The sequence below is a fragment of the Hevea brasiliensis genome, chromosome 3 (assembly GCF_030052815.1).
Source record: "Hevea brasiliensis isolate MT/VB/25A 57/8 chromosome 3, ASM3005281v1, whole genome shotgun sequence".
Classification (NCBI taxonomy): Eukaryota; Viridiplantae; Streptophyta; class Magnoliopsida; order Malpighiales; family Euphorbiaceae; genus Hevea; species Hevea brasiliensis.
The window spans coordinates 9,901,756-9,917,653 of NC_079495.1; the positions used below are offsets into that span (position 1 = coordinate 9,901,756).

A 15,898-nucleotide genomic window follows, 5' to 3' on the forward strand; every position below is an offset into this window, starting at 1 on the left:
ACCTCTGTTACATTTCTGGGAGGCTTCCATTCAACTACTGCTTCAATCTTCTTTGGATCTACCCTGATCCCATCTACTAATACAATCTGCCCAAGGAAAGTATCTCATCTAACCAGAAGTTACACTTGGACAACTTGGCATACAACTGTTTTTTCCACAGTATCTGTAGTACTACTCTCAGGTGTTCATCATGCTCCTCCCAGTTTTTAGAATACACCAGAATATCATCTATAAAGATCACAACGAACTAATCCAAGTAGGGATGAAAGATACGATTCATTAAGTCCATGAAAGCTGCTGGGGCATTCGTCAGCCCAAATGGCATCACTAGGAACTCATAGTGTCCATGTCGGGTTCTGAAAGCAGTTTTTGGCACATCTGTCTCCTTTACCCTTAACTGATGGTAGCCTGATCTGAGATCTATTTTGGAGAATACACCGACTCCCTTCAGTTGATCAAACAAGTCATCTATCCGTGGTAAAGGATATTTGTTTTTCATAGTCTCCTTATTCAATTGCCGGAAATCTATATAAAGCCGAAGTGTACCGTCCTTCTTCTTCACAAACAGCACCGATGCTCCCCATGGTGACACACTCGGGCGTATAAAGCCCTTATCTAGTAGCTCATGTAATTGAACTTTTAACTCTCTCAGTTCAATGGGTGCCATCCTATATGGAGCAATGGAAATTGGTGCAATACCCGGCATAACCTCTCTAGCAAACTCCACCTCTCTATTAGGTGGTAAACCTGGCAACTCTTCCGGAAATACATCCAAAAAATCACATATAGTGGGGATGTCGTGTAAACTCAGGCTAGTCTTCCTGGTGTCAACCACATGTGCTAAGAAAGCCTCACAGCCTTTCCTCATCAATCTCCTGGCTGTTGTGGCTGATATAATGGTAGAAAGACGACCCGTTTCTTCACCCGCAACTATAATCTCATCCCCATCTACTGCCTGTAATGAAATCCTCTTCAACCAACAATCTACTATCACCTGATGATGTGATAACCAATCCATTCCCAGTATCACATCAAACTCATGGAATGGTAGTTCAATCAAGTCAGCTGGAAACTCATAACCCTATATTCTCAAAGGACAATCCTTACAGACCTTCTTCACCATGACACTATGGCCTAAAGGGTTAGTAACTTGTATGTCCTCATCTAACTCCTCTATCTGTACCCCTCTATCAACTGGTGGTGTAATACACACATATGAATGTGTGGAACAGGGATCAATCAGTGCACATACTAACATGTTATAAAGAGAAAATGTACCTCTAATGATATCTGCTGGATCTGGCTCCTCCCAAACCCTCATAGCATAAGCACGAGGTGCTACCCTGACCTCCTGCCTCTAAACTGTCTCTGTAGTAGGCCTCTGTGATGTACCAGTTGTATCAGGCCTTGCAGGTCTTCTACCCCTCTGTGCTGCTAGGGTAGACCTCTCTGTCTGGGGTAGAGTAGTGGGAGCACTAGCACTCCTCTGTGGACAATCCTTCAAGAAGTGATTTGTAGACCCACGTCTGAGGCATCCCCCAGTCAATAATCTACACTCTCCTCTATAGCTCCTTCCGTAGTGTGTACAAGCTGGTATTGGGGCTGATCCCCATGTAGCTGCACCTAGAGAACTACCCAATGATGCACCAGACTGTCCTCCTCTCCTTGAAGCAAACCAAGATCTCTGCCTCTTACATCGATCCTGAGTCTGACCTTGAGACTCCTTGGGCTTCTTACTACCAAGGGCTGTTGAACCAGATTGACTAGATCCAGAACCCCTCTTACACTGCCTGTCCCTCCTGGACTGCTCTCATCTCTGACTCTCTCCACAACTAGAGCAAATGCTACTAATAAAGAGAAGTTGGTGAAGTGGTGAGATATAACTATCAGTCTGATGTTTTCATTCAGTCCATCCTCAAACCTCCTGCATTTATCAAACTCTGTGGGCATTATCTCTAATGCATATCCATTAATTCTCATGAATTCCTACTCATATTCGGAGACTGTAAGCTACCTCTGTCTCAGTGCCTGGAATTCTCTTCTTCTAGCCTCTAAGTATACATAGCTAATATATTTCTTCCTGAACTCTGCCAAAAAGAAATCTCAGGTAATCTGTGCAGGCTGTATCACTCTCGACACTGTCACCCACTACCGATACGCATCTTCCTGAAGTAGTAATAGAGCACACTCCAACTGCTACTCTGGGGTGTAGTATAACTGCTGCAATACCCTCTTTGTCCTCTCCAGCCAATACTCTTCGGCAGCTGGATCATCCTCCTTACCCTTGAAATCAACTGCCCCATATTTCCGCAGTCTCTCTAATGGGGACCTCTATATAGGTTGCGGCTGTAGAGGTGGTGGTGGCTGTGGCTAAGGCTGTGGAGGTGGAGGTGGCTGTGGCTGAGGTATGGCTTTGGTGACCTGACAGAGTAGCTGTGTCATCTGTTCCAGGAAGGCCTGTTGTGCTTTACCTGTAGCACCCAAAGATGACTCGGCTCTGCTGCTTCGCTCCTTACTAGGAGCAAGTGCGGGTGCGTGACTCTCTACCTCCTCCTCAATCGGTCTATAAGACCTGTGCTCTGAAGGATCAGATGCCATTGATCCTATAAAATAGACAAAGAACAGATTTGCGTTAGTGTCACATCGACTCTATTTAAAGTACCATACATGTTATGCAAACTAGTTCTTTCAATCTATCTAGGTCTAAGACCGCCTAAACCATTACTCTGATACCACTAAATGTGATGCCCCTTACCCGTCTATAGTGTAGCCGAGTAAAGTGTACCACATTCGGTGCTGGAGCACCCTTTCTTATCTTGTCCTGTCCACTGTTAATTTTAAACTTCATAGAAAACATATGGTAAATTTTTTTTTTCATCACAAATTATTTCTGTGGAAACCCGGACAGAGCTTTCTCTATTTTATTAGCATCTGGCGGGTTCCAATATTTACTTGTTAACATAATCATATTTCATTCATATTTTTCCATGTCATGTTATGTCATCAAACATTCATATAATTTACTCATAATCATTCATATAAAAGTTTATACACAATAATTTACAATTTCATTTACAATATCAAAATATAATTACATGATGTTTATGTACAATAAACCAAAATACAAAATCAAATACATGGGCCCTACCAAAAATGCCCAAGTAACCTATAATAGACTATAAAGGCTGCATACATGAGAGTATACTAGTTAGACAATCATATATCTAGGCAGACAATAATTCTGGATCCTTAGCTAGGCAGATTTTGAAGTTAAATTTACCAATTTAATTGAATATGTTGCAGCCACTTTTAGGCTTAGTTTTCTTAATAGAATTTGTTTCCCTATGTATTAGGGTCACTCAAAATTTTGGATTACAATTTTTTAAGTTTTGTAAAATTACTTATAGCCAAATAACTAGCCTGGACTCATGTACCCTGTGCCAACAAGATTCTAGTTTAGGGTAGTGAATTTTACTCAACCTTTAGGGTTCTTACATTTATAATTTGAGGAAAGTGTCTAAAACAAAGTTGGAGCCCTGTTTCTTAGGTTTCCAGAACAATATGGCTCATCCCAATTGGAGTTTCCTAGTTGAAGATATGACTAAAAGACTATTCTGGGGTCAAGTGGTCACTTAGGCAATTTCCAGAATTTATATACTAAATTGATCTAGCCAATTGACCTAGTTCTCTTAATTTCTGGGTTTTGGTCAAAACATTAATATTGTAGATTGATGTCTTGTGGAAAATTTTCCACTGATTTCATTGCATTTGGATTTTTTTAGACTAAGTTATAGCCTTTTTGACAAAATTGGTCAAGTGAGCCTATGTCTAGCAATTTCTGAGCAATATGGTTCTGGACAGTTTTATAACTTAATTTGGCTTGGTTAGAGACATTTCTGAGCTCTATGTCCTTCATGAAAGTTGTAGTCCTATGTCTAAGCTTTTCAATGGTATAAAATTCAGGTCATTTTGGACCTATCTAGTGGGAGTTATGACCAAATGAATGTGTACTGTTCATTTGGTCATTTTTCTGTGTTCATTATATGGTCAGCCGGATTGGGACAGAAATTAGGTCAATTTGCGGATAGAATTTGGGCATGGTTTTTTCATGGAAAATGGAACATTTTGGGTCTAGTTTTACCTCCAATTGGCCTCATACCAATTGGAGCAACACAAATTCAGTCATGGCTCAAAACATACACTGGATTATAAAGTCCCAAACCTGCAAAGAAATGTACACTTTCAAATTTCATTTCCTCCAACTTCCAAACTACAAATTGACATTCATGGCACTTCTAAACATCTTCAACTCATTTCAACAAAGTCAAATTCCAGTAATTACATAAAATTTCCTATAGTTAGGTCAAAACCCTAACTCAAATTGTCAATCACAATGTACACATGCAATCGAATTCTAGTACATGTAACTACCTTAATCAACATCACTAATCATTATTATAGTCCAGAATTCACCAAACCCTTAAGGATACTAAGGCTGCTGAAATGAGGGTTCCAAAGTTTCTTATCATTTGCTTTAATTTTCTTATCATACCAACTCATTTCAACATGCTTAGCATGACTATAGAAGAGAGGTAAGATAATTCATGCACTAACCTTGTTCAAGAAATTCCCAAGCTTGTAAAACTTCAAGTTCTCTTAAATTCTTGGCTGCCAATAGACTTCCTAAGGCGTGGTGATAAATTTTAATGAAGGGACTTATGAAGATTATGGTGAGAATGGAAGAGATTCAAAGCTTGGAAGAAGGAAATCAATGGAGGAAAGGAGAGAACAATGGTTCGGCCATGGTGAAGGTTGAAGAAGAAGATGACATTTAGTGGTTGAAATCTTGTCATCTTATGCCTATATATACCCCACTAAAAAATTATTTATTAATTATAATAATTAAAGTTTTAACATTTCTAATAATTTCCTTTATGTTCCTTTAATTACTTTACATATAGCTTCATGTTTTCATGGAATTTTAATTTATTTTTGTGTTTTAATCTCTCTTATTTTAATTGACATTTAGGTCAAAATTCAACTTTGAGGCTGAAATGACCAAAATGCCATTCGTTATGCTTGTCGGGTTATTTTTTTCTGTACCGATTAACTAAATTTTTTTTGATATTTTTAATATTATTTATACCTCAGTAAACCTTTAATTAAGTCCCAAAAATTATTTTCTAGGGTTCCTCGCAGGTCTGGGGTCGTTAACTATCTAGACAGTGACTTCCCGGCAAGGTCACCCATCGCCGGAACCTTGGCTCATTTAACCTATTTGCATTTTATTTACTTTATTTTCTCTTAATTTTTTTTATATTTTCTTATCATTTATTCCATCAATCTATGCCTCATCACTCTAGTTTAAGTACAGTTGCAGACATTCTGGCTGTCCGAACAGATGTTAGTCGTCGAAACAGTAGAACATACGGACTACCTACAGTGAGGGTATTACAGATAATAAATCATTGAGACTTTGGATCATTGCACCACAACCTGTAGCCTTTTACTTCATATGCATGCCCTAAAAATATGCATTTTTTTGCCCTCGGCTCAAGCTTACCATCTCTCACATGAGCATAAGCAGGGTAACCAAATACTCTCAGTTACTATCAGCAGGTGAACCAGACTAGATCTCAAAAGGAGTTTTGCACTCAATAGTTGCAGATAGAGATCTATTAACCAAGAAACATGTTGTATTAATTGCTTCAGCCCAGAAATCCTTTCCCAATCCTGAATGTAAGAGCATGCTTCGTGCTTTGTCATAAAGCGTTCTGTTCATGTGTTTTGCAATACCATTCTGTTGTGGTGTCCTTGTACAAGTGTGATGTCTCACTATACCTTCATTGCTGCAGAATGTATCGAACTCACGATTGCAAAATTCCAACCCGTTATCAGTTCTAAGACGCTTTAACTTCTTTTTTGTCTGCTTCTCAATCATCGTTTTCCACTTTACAAAGGTTAAAAATGCCTCATCTTTTGTTTTTAGAAAATACACCCATACCATTCGAGAGTAATCATCAATCAAAGTCATGAAGTACCTGGCATCGCTCTTGGAAGGGATTCTGTTAGGACCCCATAGATCTGAGTGGATATAATCCACCGTTCCTCTGGTCTTGCACACTGCCATTTTATCGAACTTCATCCTGGTCTGTTTGCAAAACACATAGTGTTCACAAAAGTTCATAGATTCTGTTTTCTGCCCGTCCAACAAATGCCGCTTGTTTAACACAGATTATCCACTTTCACTTATATGACCAAGATGCATATGCCACAATTAAGTTTGATTCTGATTATTACTTTCGGATGCTACTGCAGCTTCCCCTAAAACAGTACTGCCCTGAAGAAAATATAATCCTGAAATCAAACTGCTCTTCATTAGTACCATAGAGCCCTTGCACACTTTGAGAACTCCATTCTCTGTATGGTATTTGAATCCATGAGAGTCAAGTGTCCCAAGAGAAATCGGGTTCCTCTTTAGTCCTGGAACTTTCCAACACTCTATAGTTCTGACAATGCCATCAAACATCCTCAATCTGATGTTACCAATTCCTTTAGTAGATAATGCAAGATCATTGCCCAGAAACACCTTGCCACTCATCTGTTTGTAAGTGACAAACCAATTTCTGTGTGGACACATGTTATAAGTAGCACCAGTATCAAGAATCCAGAAATTTTGTCTGTGATCTGAACTCACGGACAAAATTTCTCCAGTACTGTCATCACCATCAGAATCAATAAAATTATCAATCACATTTGCAGAACTTTCTAGTTGCTTTCTCTTTTTATTTGTCAACTTGGAACAATATCTCCAGTAGTGACCTTGCTCCCCACACTCAAAACAGTTGGCCTTTTCATTCTTGACTTAGATCTGGACTTAGATTTCTTCCTGTTTGAAGAACCCTCCCTTGAATATGTTCTTCTCCTGCTCACAAAACCTTCCCCCTTAAATCTTTCTCTATTATTTAGAAATTTCTTTTTCAACTCCTTCGATTTTAGAGAATTACTAACATCGTCTAGTGAAATACTGTCTTTCTCATACAACAAAGCATCAACAAAAGTTTCATAGGAGGGTGGCAAAGAACATAACACAATAAGGGCCTGATCCTCACTATCAATCTCAATATTAATATTCTTCACGTCCATAATGATTGAATTGAATTCATCCAAATGTTCTTTAATGGATGTACCTTTGCTCATTCTTAGATTGTAAAGCCTTTTCTTCAGATACAGGCGGTTGGTCAGAGATTTTGCAGAGTACAACTCCTCTAATTCCTTCCATGCTACAGATGCTGAGCTTTTACCAGTAATCTCGCGTAGGACATTATCAGTTACGCTCATGAAAATCGCACTCAAGGCTCTCTCCTTTAGATCAGCCTTCTTCGCCTCTTTCATATATTCTGGAAAGTTATCCTCGATTGCCTTCCATAGACCTTGTATGATCAAGGAAGATTTAATTTTAATCTTCCATAAACTAAAACTGGATCCACCATCAAACTTCTCCATCTCATACTTCGTTGAAGACAACACCATCTGTAAACCCTAGGTTTTGCGCACAAAACTCTGATACTAGTTTGTTATAACAAGCACGCAAATCTAAGACATACACACAAATCACACAATCACATAGTATTGAAAAGAGAAGAAGAATAATACAGAATTTAATGTAGTTCAACAGTAAGGTTTACATTTACGGAAAAGAATAATACAGAATTTAATGTAGTTTCACTATGATGAAAAAGAGCAAGATACAATCAATCAGAACTCTCAAACCCTAATCCCAGTGTGTTTCCTGAATATCTCACAATTCTACCCCAAAGGGTAGAATATTACAATATTTATACCATTGATCTCACTTTTTATCCCAATCGAGTCGCAGCGCGAAAATTTTGAGTCGGGTCATAATTCGGGTCCATAAAAAAAATATATCCCAAAATTCAAAGCCACAAAAAATAACACTCCCCAACCCACCAACCCACCAAATTGGTGGGTTAAATCCTCCCTATCCCTCAACTCTCCATCTCAAACAAGTGAAAAATTCCTTAAAACTATCCCTTACTTTTCTTTACCATCATAACCCTTCAATCAAAACAAAAGGTTAGTCCCAAATAGTACAAGTTTAGAAGAAAACCTCACCTGTTGCTCTTCTGATTTTGAAATGTCCACATGCAAATTCAAGTGCTCAACTCATGGATGTGCTTGGACCTGCCACGCCTGCCACTTGAGACCAGAAAGAAGAGAAATGTTAAATTATCATAAGTGTACATAGAATCATATGAATATTAAAACAGGGCACAAGGTTCATTATATTATTATATAAAAAATACAAGCAGATAGCCTTAGGTAATGAAATATTACTACCATTACAAAGATCAATTTTAATTTGTTACTAAATAATCATTTAAAATTTAACCTATATTTCATAATAATCATTTCAATTTAATCTATATTTCATTATTATTATTATTATTATTAAATTTGAATATATATTATTCAACAATATAATTAATTGGTTTTTGCTCTAAAAAAATTATCATAGTGTTATGTTATAGAAAATATTTTTAAATACATTTTTTTATTAAACTTAATGAAAATAATATTCAATTTAAGACAATTTTAATTTGTTAAATAGAGTACGTCTACTTAGTTTAAGAAGAAGCTTATTTATTATATATAGAATGCAAGATATTTGAAGAATTAAAGAAAATGAAAATGAAATGGACTAATTATTTAAACCAAAACTATTAGAATTATTTTAAATTAGGACCATACTCTTATATATTAATTCTCACTTGCTTTTCGTATGGATCGTTTTTTAGCTGAGGACAACATTCGATTTGAAGCTCTTGAAGTGATGCCATGTTCTGTATGCATTCTGGTAATTCTCTGAGGTTTCTACAGCCTTCAACTTTCACGACTTTTAAACTGTTGGTAGATCCTCGAACAAGCCATTCTGGAAACTCCACTAATTGTGGCAAGAATCCTAACTCTAGTTTTTGGAGTTTGAATTGAGTTGGGTATTGATTCTCTTCTCCTTCCTCCATTGTCAAATCAAGGTTTTCACATTCATTAATACAAAGAGTTTCTAACGCCGTTAGGCATTTGATACTTTGTGGCAAAGATTTCAAGCATCTACAACAACGGACTATCAATCTTCGAAGCATTTTGAGGCCTTGTATGTCTTCAAACAAATATTCTATATTATCGCACCTGTCAATGAACAAAAATTGAAGAGACTTCAAGCAGCCTATTCCACTCGTTGGTAAATACTTTTGATTCATTGCTGTCCAAAGAAATCTAAGGTTAATCATGTACTTTATATCTTTGGGCAACTCTTCAAGACTCCAACGTCCAGTTAGTAATAGAACTTGCAAGCTTTGCAGCTTACATATGGAATTAGGGAGTCTTCTAATTAAATAATTACCAACTAAACTAAGATATTTCAAATGCTTCAAATCACCTATACTTGTTGGCAGCACTTCAAACCCTGAAGAAGTTAAATCCAAGACTCTCATGTACTGAAATCTTGAGACACATTTTTTAATGAACACTTCACTACTAATCCCCTCACTTCTTTCATTTATAGAGCAAATGGCTCACACACGATCCAGGTTTTGTAAGGATTCAGGAAGATCATTTGGAAGTGATTCAGGATAGGGAAAAGATATATGTAGAACACTTTTGGGAATCTATTCAGTGGTGGTCCTTACCATTGAGCATTCATTTTGTGTGACTGATAATGCCAGATCATGTATTAGATCATGCATTTTACATTTAACATTACCACCATATTCAAAAAAATCTTAGAAGAAACATCTAGAACACAACTCTTTAAAATAGCGTAAGCCAATATCTTCTAACTCTTGATTCTCATTGGAAGATTGAACAAGTCCATTTGCCATCCATAAATAAACCAATTCAATATCATCCATTATATTATCCTTGGGAAAAATTGAACAATATGCAAAGCAACTTTTCAAGTAAGATGGCAAGTGTTCATAGCTCAATCTTAAAGCAGCCAAAATGTCATCTTCCTTTTGCTCTAACATCCATATCTCATTATCTCTTACAAATTCCCAATCGTGTTCATTAGTTATGGAGTAAAGCAGAGATCCTAAAACTTTTTTTTTTTTTTTTTTGATAAGCAAAAGCAAATTTATTAGAATAAAGAAACTTTGAAGGGTACAAGATACATAAACCAAACATAACGCGAACAAGCCGAAAGATAATGAGCCCTGACTAGGATGAAGCAAAAGCCCAAAACCATAGTAACCAAAAGCTAGGAATTTAGATACTAATTGTCTATTGAAACCCTACTACACCAGGTGAAAAAATGAATTCAAATTGTCTATTGAAACCCTACTACACTAGTGATAACAAAGCTAAGCAGAGGCAGAGATAACAAAACATGCAACCTTAGCAAGCAAAAGAGATAAAATGCAGCTCACTAACACCCAAGATCACCTGAAGCCTCCCAGCCCTATCTGACTTAATTTGGTCAGTGAGAAAATGCACCATAGTATCATTCGGTTCTGAAAAACTTAAACCAAGTTATTTTTCCAAGATAACAGTTTGCCTTACTTCTTCTTCGGCATCAAAAGGGATAGCCGAGACATATCCAGCGGAAAAATTGTGAAGGCGAGAATTGATCCGATTGATATCACTATCTGGAGGTTGAACAATTTCTTTCCTCATCGAGAAGAGCTATTACTAGACTACTTTTTAAATTTCTTTTGGTGTTTGCCTCCCCTAAGAAACTTTGGGGAAGAGCCAACTAAATCACCAAGCAATTTGCACTTAGGCGATTGCTTGAGAAGCCTAGGCACTTTGAGACATTTAGAAGGTCCAGTTGAGTGCAGGGCCAGCCCATGAGCTTGCCATGGAACCATGGCTAGTGGATTTGAATCAACCAATTGTTCTGTTAGAGGCTTCTGTTCACGTGTCATTGCAATTGAATCCTTGTGGTTCTCCCTATTTTCAAACGCCTCTAAATTAATTAGGGAAACAGTGGCCTTAATACCCAACCACCGAGTGTTAGGGTCTGTTTGGATAAGGGTGAGGAAGGGGTAAATAAAGGTAATGAAGGATAATTAATTATTTTATTTTTATTTGAGAATAGGTGAGTTAATGGGGGTAAGGTTAAGTAAGGGTATGTCTTACCCTCCCTTACCCCTCAAATCTCAATTTTTTTCACTTCATATTGGGGTGTAAGAGGGGGTAAGGAGGGAGAGAGTATAGTTATGAATATTTCTATTTTTACACCTCTTAATTTTACCTCTCTTTCACCTCTTCTCAAACATAAAGAATATATATTACATCTCATTACCTTTTCATTAATTCACTCATTCCCAAACATAAGATTTTTTTTTATTATAACTCTCCTTACCCTTACCCTTCCCCTTTCTTACCCTTTCATTATTTATCCTTTACTCATCTCATCCAAACATTACCTCAGGAGAGATGCCAGAGGATCTTCGAAGCTCTCTATTCCATGATTAAACTTGCGGCCGATTTCTAGAAAAGAGCAATCTAGGGTAGCCATTGGTCAGCAAAGGTGATTTGGGGATAATACACTCAAGTATACTATCCTCCAAAAGTGAGATGTGGCCTCCTGAATTGACAGGTGTACTCGCATGCGGAGCTAATTTGTTTGCTACAGACCATAGTGAGAATTATTTTCTTTTTCCAATGAGGCATTTGACTCGAAGAAAAACTCGTTTGAACTCGCCCCTGTTGATTCAGTAGCTAATGAGGTTGCTTTTGTCTTGTTACACAGTTGGGGACGCCAAAAAGTGGTCATTCTTCAGCTATAATGATATTAAATCTAACATTATCGATATCGACAGCCAAGGTTTTGTTAATGTGAATTAAAGAATCGGTAAGAATGAGTAATCTAGCTGAATCGATTTTTGTTTTGGTTTGAGTGCTGCTATCAATAGAGATGAGTTCACCAAATTGATTATCAACCCAACTGAAGAATTGCGATGTCCAAACATTAAGGGGAATGCTACAAACCATTAGGCAAACAAGGCGCTAGGAGGGTGTAGCATTAACATGGCATGGTTATATCTCAGTAAACCATTTGTTTAACCACGTTCATTCTTCCAGAAAATGTTCCATAAGCTCCTTTGAGTTGAAAGTTAGCAAGACAGAACTTCCCCCCACATAGAGGACTTTAATGGAGAACACTCTCTCCGCAAAGAAGTATTCCTGGAGATTAGAAATTGTATTCATGTTGATGACTGTCCCAAAAGCTGATCGAGACAACCACTTCATGTTATTATTGCTAGATGAGAAACTATCTGTTAGAAATAAATAAATATATATATATATATATATTAAATCATTATAGATTACATGATTAGAGAATCTGTATATCTGGAAATATGCTTGTATCTATGATTTTCTATGAACAATAAAGAACAGAAGCGAAAGGATAGGTTCACAACTCTCAATATCCACAGCCTTCAAATTCTATATGAATTTTATCTATATTAAATGAGATTATCAGAATATATATATATATATATATAACTGAGAGTTGGGGTCTCTTCCTTAGTGGGCTTATGGACAGCCTGACCCATTACAGGCTTGTCTAAGCACATGACTCAATCCATTTAGATATTGCCAATTACTAAACATATTATTTGATATCATTATTTAATCTGTCAATGAGCCTAACAATTGATTAATGTTAATCCACATCTAGATAAAAAAATAAATAATTCAACAATATCTAACTTGGATAGCAGTAATCAATTTATTAAACTAAAAGAACAGATTAATAAAATACAAAATAATATCCAATAATAAGTAAGCAATTTAACATATAAAATCCAATTAATGTAATGGCAAACAAAGTAACATTAAATTCGATAGGTAAAACAATATTATATATATGTGCCAACAAAATCTCAAGAACAAAAACTGAATTTAAATGGAATATATGACAAGATATGTCCAAAATAATGGTTTAAGCATTTCATATAAATGCTAACACAAATGTAACATAAAACAGACTCCCACTAAACCAATATATATATATATATATATATATATTTTGGATTTAAAATACATCTATGAAGTTATTTTTGAAAATAATTTGATTTCTAAAACTAATACTTCCAAAAAAATTCTCCTAAAAAAAACATGAACAATAACTTAATCTAGACCACCATGCTTCCACAGTGTTACAATAATAATATACAATAAGCCCAACATGCAATAATAATATATAATCCTTGGAGCCAAACTCAACCTTTGAATGCACACATAATCACAACAGTAAATCTATAATATTTGGGGAGCATAGCTCGACCGTCATATAGTTATCCATAAAACATTTTACTATTTCAAAATAAAAAAAAATACATGCAATCAATACAGAGTTTTAAGATATGAAGTATTAATAAATAAAAGATACACTGCAGTAAAGATAGATAGAAATAGCTCCCCATAGAACTATTGTTCAGTCACCTGAAAAATTAAAAAAAAAAAAAATTAAACATACAAACCATTACTTACTTTAATAAAAAAAAAAAAGAAACAATTAAGAGACATGGCTGCCAAAGCTTCTACTATAGTGTAGCACGTGGGTTATATGGTCATAAAACAAATCGAATAAATATAAAATAATTTCCTTCAAATTATTTGTAAATTTTAAAATGAAATAAAATTAAAATAAAATTAGAAGAAAACCTCTCCAGTTTCACTTCTGATTTTGAAATGTCCACATGCAAACTCCAGTGCTCAACTCATGGATGTGCTTGGACCTGCCACGTCTGCCACTTGAGACCAGAGAGAAGAGAAATGTCAAATTACCATAACTGTACATAGAACCATATGAATATTCAAATGAGGAAAAATGTTCATTATATTATTATATAAAAAATACAGGCAGATAGCCCTACGTAATGAAATATTACTACTATTACAAAGATCAATTTTAATTTGTTACTAAATAATCATTTAAAATTTAACCTATATTTCATAATAATCATGTCAATTTAATCTATATTTCATTATTACTATTATTATTATTATTAAATTGAATATATATTATTCAACGATATCATTAATTGGTTTTTGTTCTAAAAAAATTATCGTAGTGTTATGTTATAGAAAATATTTTTAAATACATTTTTTTTATTAAACTTAATGAAAATAATATTCAATTTATGACAATTTCAATTTGTTAAACAGAGTACATCTACTTGGTTTAAAAAGAAGCTTATATATTATATATATATATATTGCAAGATGTTTGAAGCATAATAGAAAATGAAACAAAATGGATTAATTCTTTAAACCAAAACTATTAGAATTATTTTAAATTAGGACCATACTCTTATATATTAATTCTCACCTGCTTTTCGTATGGGATCGTTGTTTAGCTGAGGACAATTTTTGATTTGAACCTCTTGAAGTGATGCCATGTTTTGTAGGCATTCTGGTAATTCTCTGAGGTTTCTACAGCCTTTAACTTTCATAACTTTTAAACTGTTGGTAGATCCTCGAATACGCCATTGTGGAAACTCCACTAATTTTGGCAAGTTTCTTAACTCTAGTTTTTGGAGGCTGAATTGAGTTGGGAATTGATTGTCTTCTCCTTCCTCCATTGCCAAATCAAGGTTTTCACATTCTTGAATACAAAGAGTTTCTAATGCCATTAGGCATTTAATACTTTGTGGCAAAGATATCAAGCTTTCACAACAATCGATGATCAATCTTCGAAGCATTTTGAGGCCTTGCATGTCTTCAAACAAATATTCTAGATTATCACACCCGTCAATGAACAAAAATCGAAGAGACTTCAAGCAGCCTATTCCACCCGTTGGTAAATACTTTTGATTCGTAGTTATCCAAAGAAATCTAAGGTTAATCATTTACTTTATATCTTTGGGCAACTCTTCAAGACTCCTACATCCATATAGTAGTAGAACTTGCAAGCTTTGCAGCTTACATATGGAACTAGGGAGTCTTCTAATTAAACCATTACCAAATAAACTAAGATATTTCGAATGCTTCAAATCACCTATACTTGTTGGCAGCACTTCAAAACTTGAAAAACTCAAATCCAAGACTCTCATGTACTGAAATCTTGAGACACACTTTTTAATGAACACTTCACTACTAATCCCCTCTTGTCTTTCATTTATAGACCAAATGGTTCGCACACGATCCAGGTTTTGTAAGGATTCAGGAAGATCATTTGGAAGTGATTCAGGATAAGGAAAAGATATATGTCGAACACTTTTGGGAATCTGTTGAGTGCTGGTCCTTACCATTGAGCATTCATTTTGTGTGACTGATAATGCTAGATCATGTATTAGATCATGCATTTTACATTTAACATTACCACCATATTCAGAAAAATCTTGGAAGAAACATCTAGAACACAGCTCTCTAAAATAGCGTAAGCCAATATCTTCTAACTCTTGATTCTCATTGGAAGATTGAACAAGTCCATTTGCTATCCATAAATAAACCAATTCAATATCATCCATTTCATAATCCTTGGGAAAAACGAGCAATATGCAAAGCATCGTTTCAAGTAAGATGGCAAGTGTTCATAGCTCAATCTTAAAGCAGGCAAAATGTCATCTTCCTTTTGCTCTAATTTCCATATCTCATTATCTCTTATAAATTCCCATTCGCGCTCATCAGTTACAGAGTAAAGCAGAGATCCTAATGTTATCACTGCCAAAGGAACTCCTTTGCATTTTCTCACAATTTCTTCCCCAATTCTTTTCAAGTTTGGATTTTGTTTTTCTTGTTGTCCTTTAAATGCACATTTAAAAAACAAAGACAAACAATACTGGTGTGAAAGAAGACTTGACTGCTTTCCTTCTCAAGGCTTCACATTCAAACTCATCCACCACATCCTCTGCATCATAAA

At 35.5% G+C, this 15,898-nt stretch overlaps 1 protein-coding gene across 1 annotated transcript; it reads right to left on the minus strand.

Annotated features, from left to right (window-relative positions):
* Positions 1-8,774: 8,774 nt before the first annotated feature.
* On the minus strand, positions 8,775-14,885 carry LOC110651914 (probable disease resistance protein At4g27220). Its single transcript, XM_058143239.1, has 5 exons — positions 14,366-14,885; positions 10,745-11,041; positions 9,815-10,042; positions 9,316-9,487; positions 8,775-9,210 (listed from the first exon to the last, which is right to left on the minus strand). Exons 1-5 carry the CDS (start codon positions 14,883-14,885, stop codon positions 8,775-8,777), a joined length of 1,653 nt encoding a protein of 550 aa, XP_057999222.1.
* Between the last annotated feature and the right edge of the window lie 1,013 nt (positions 14,886-15,898).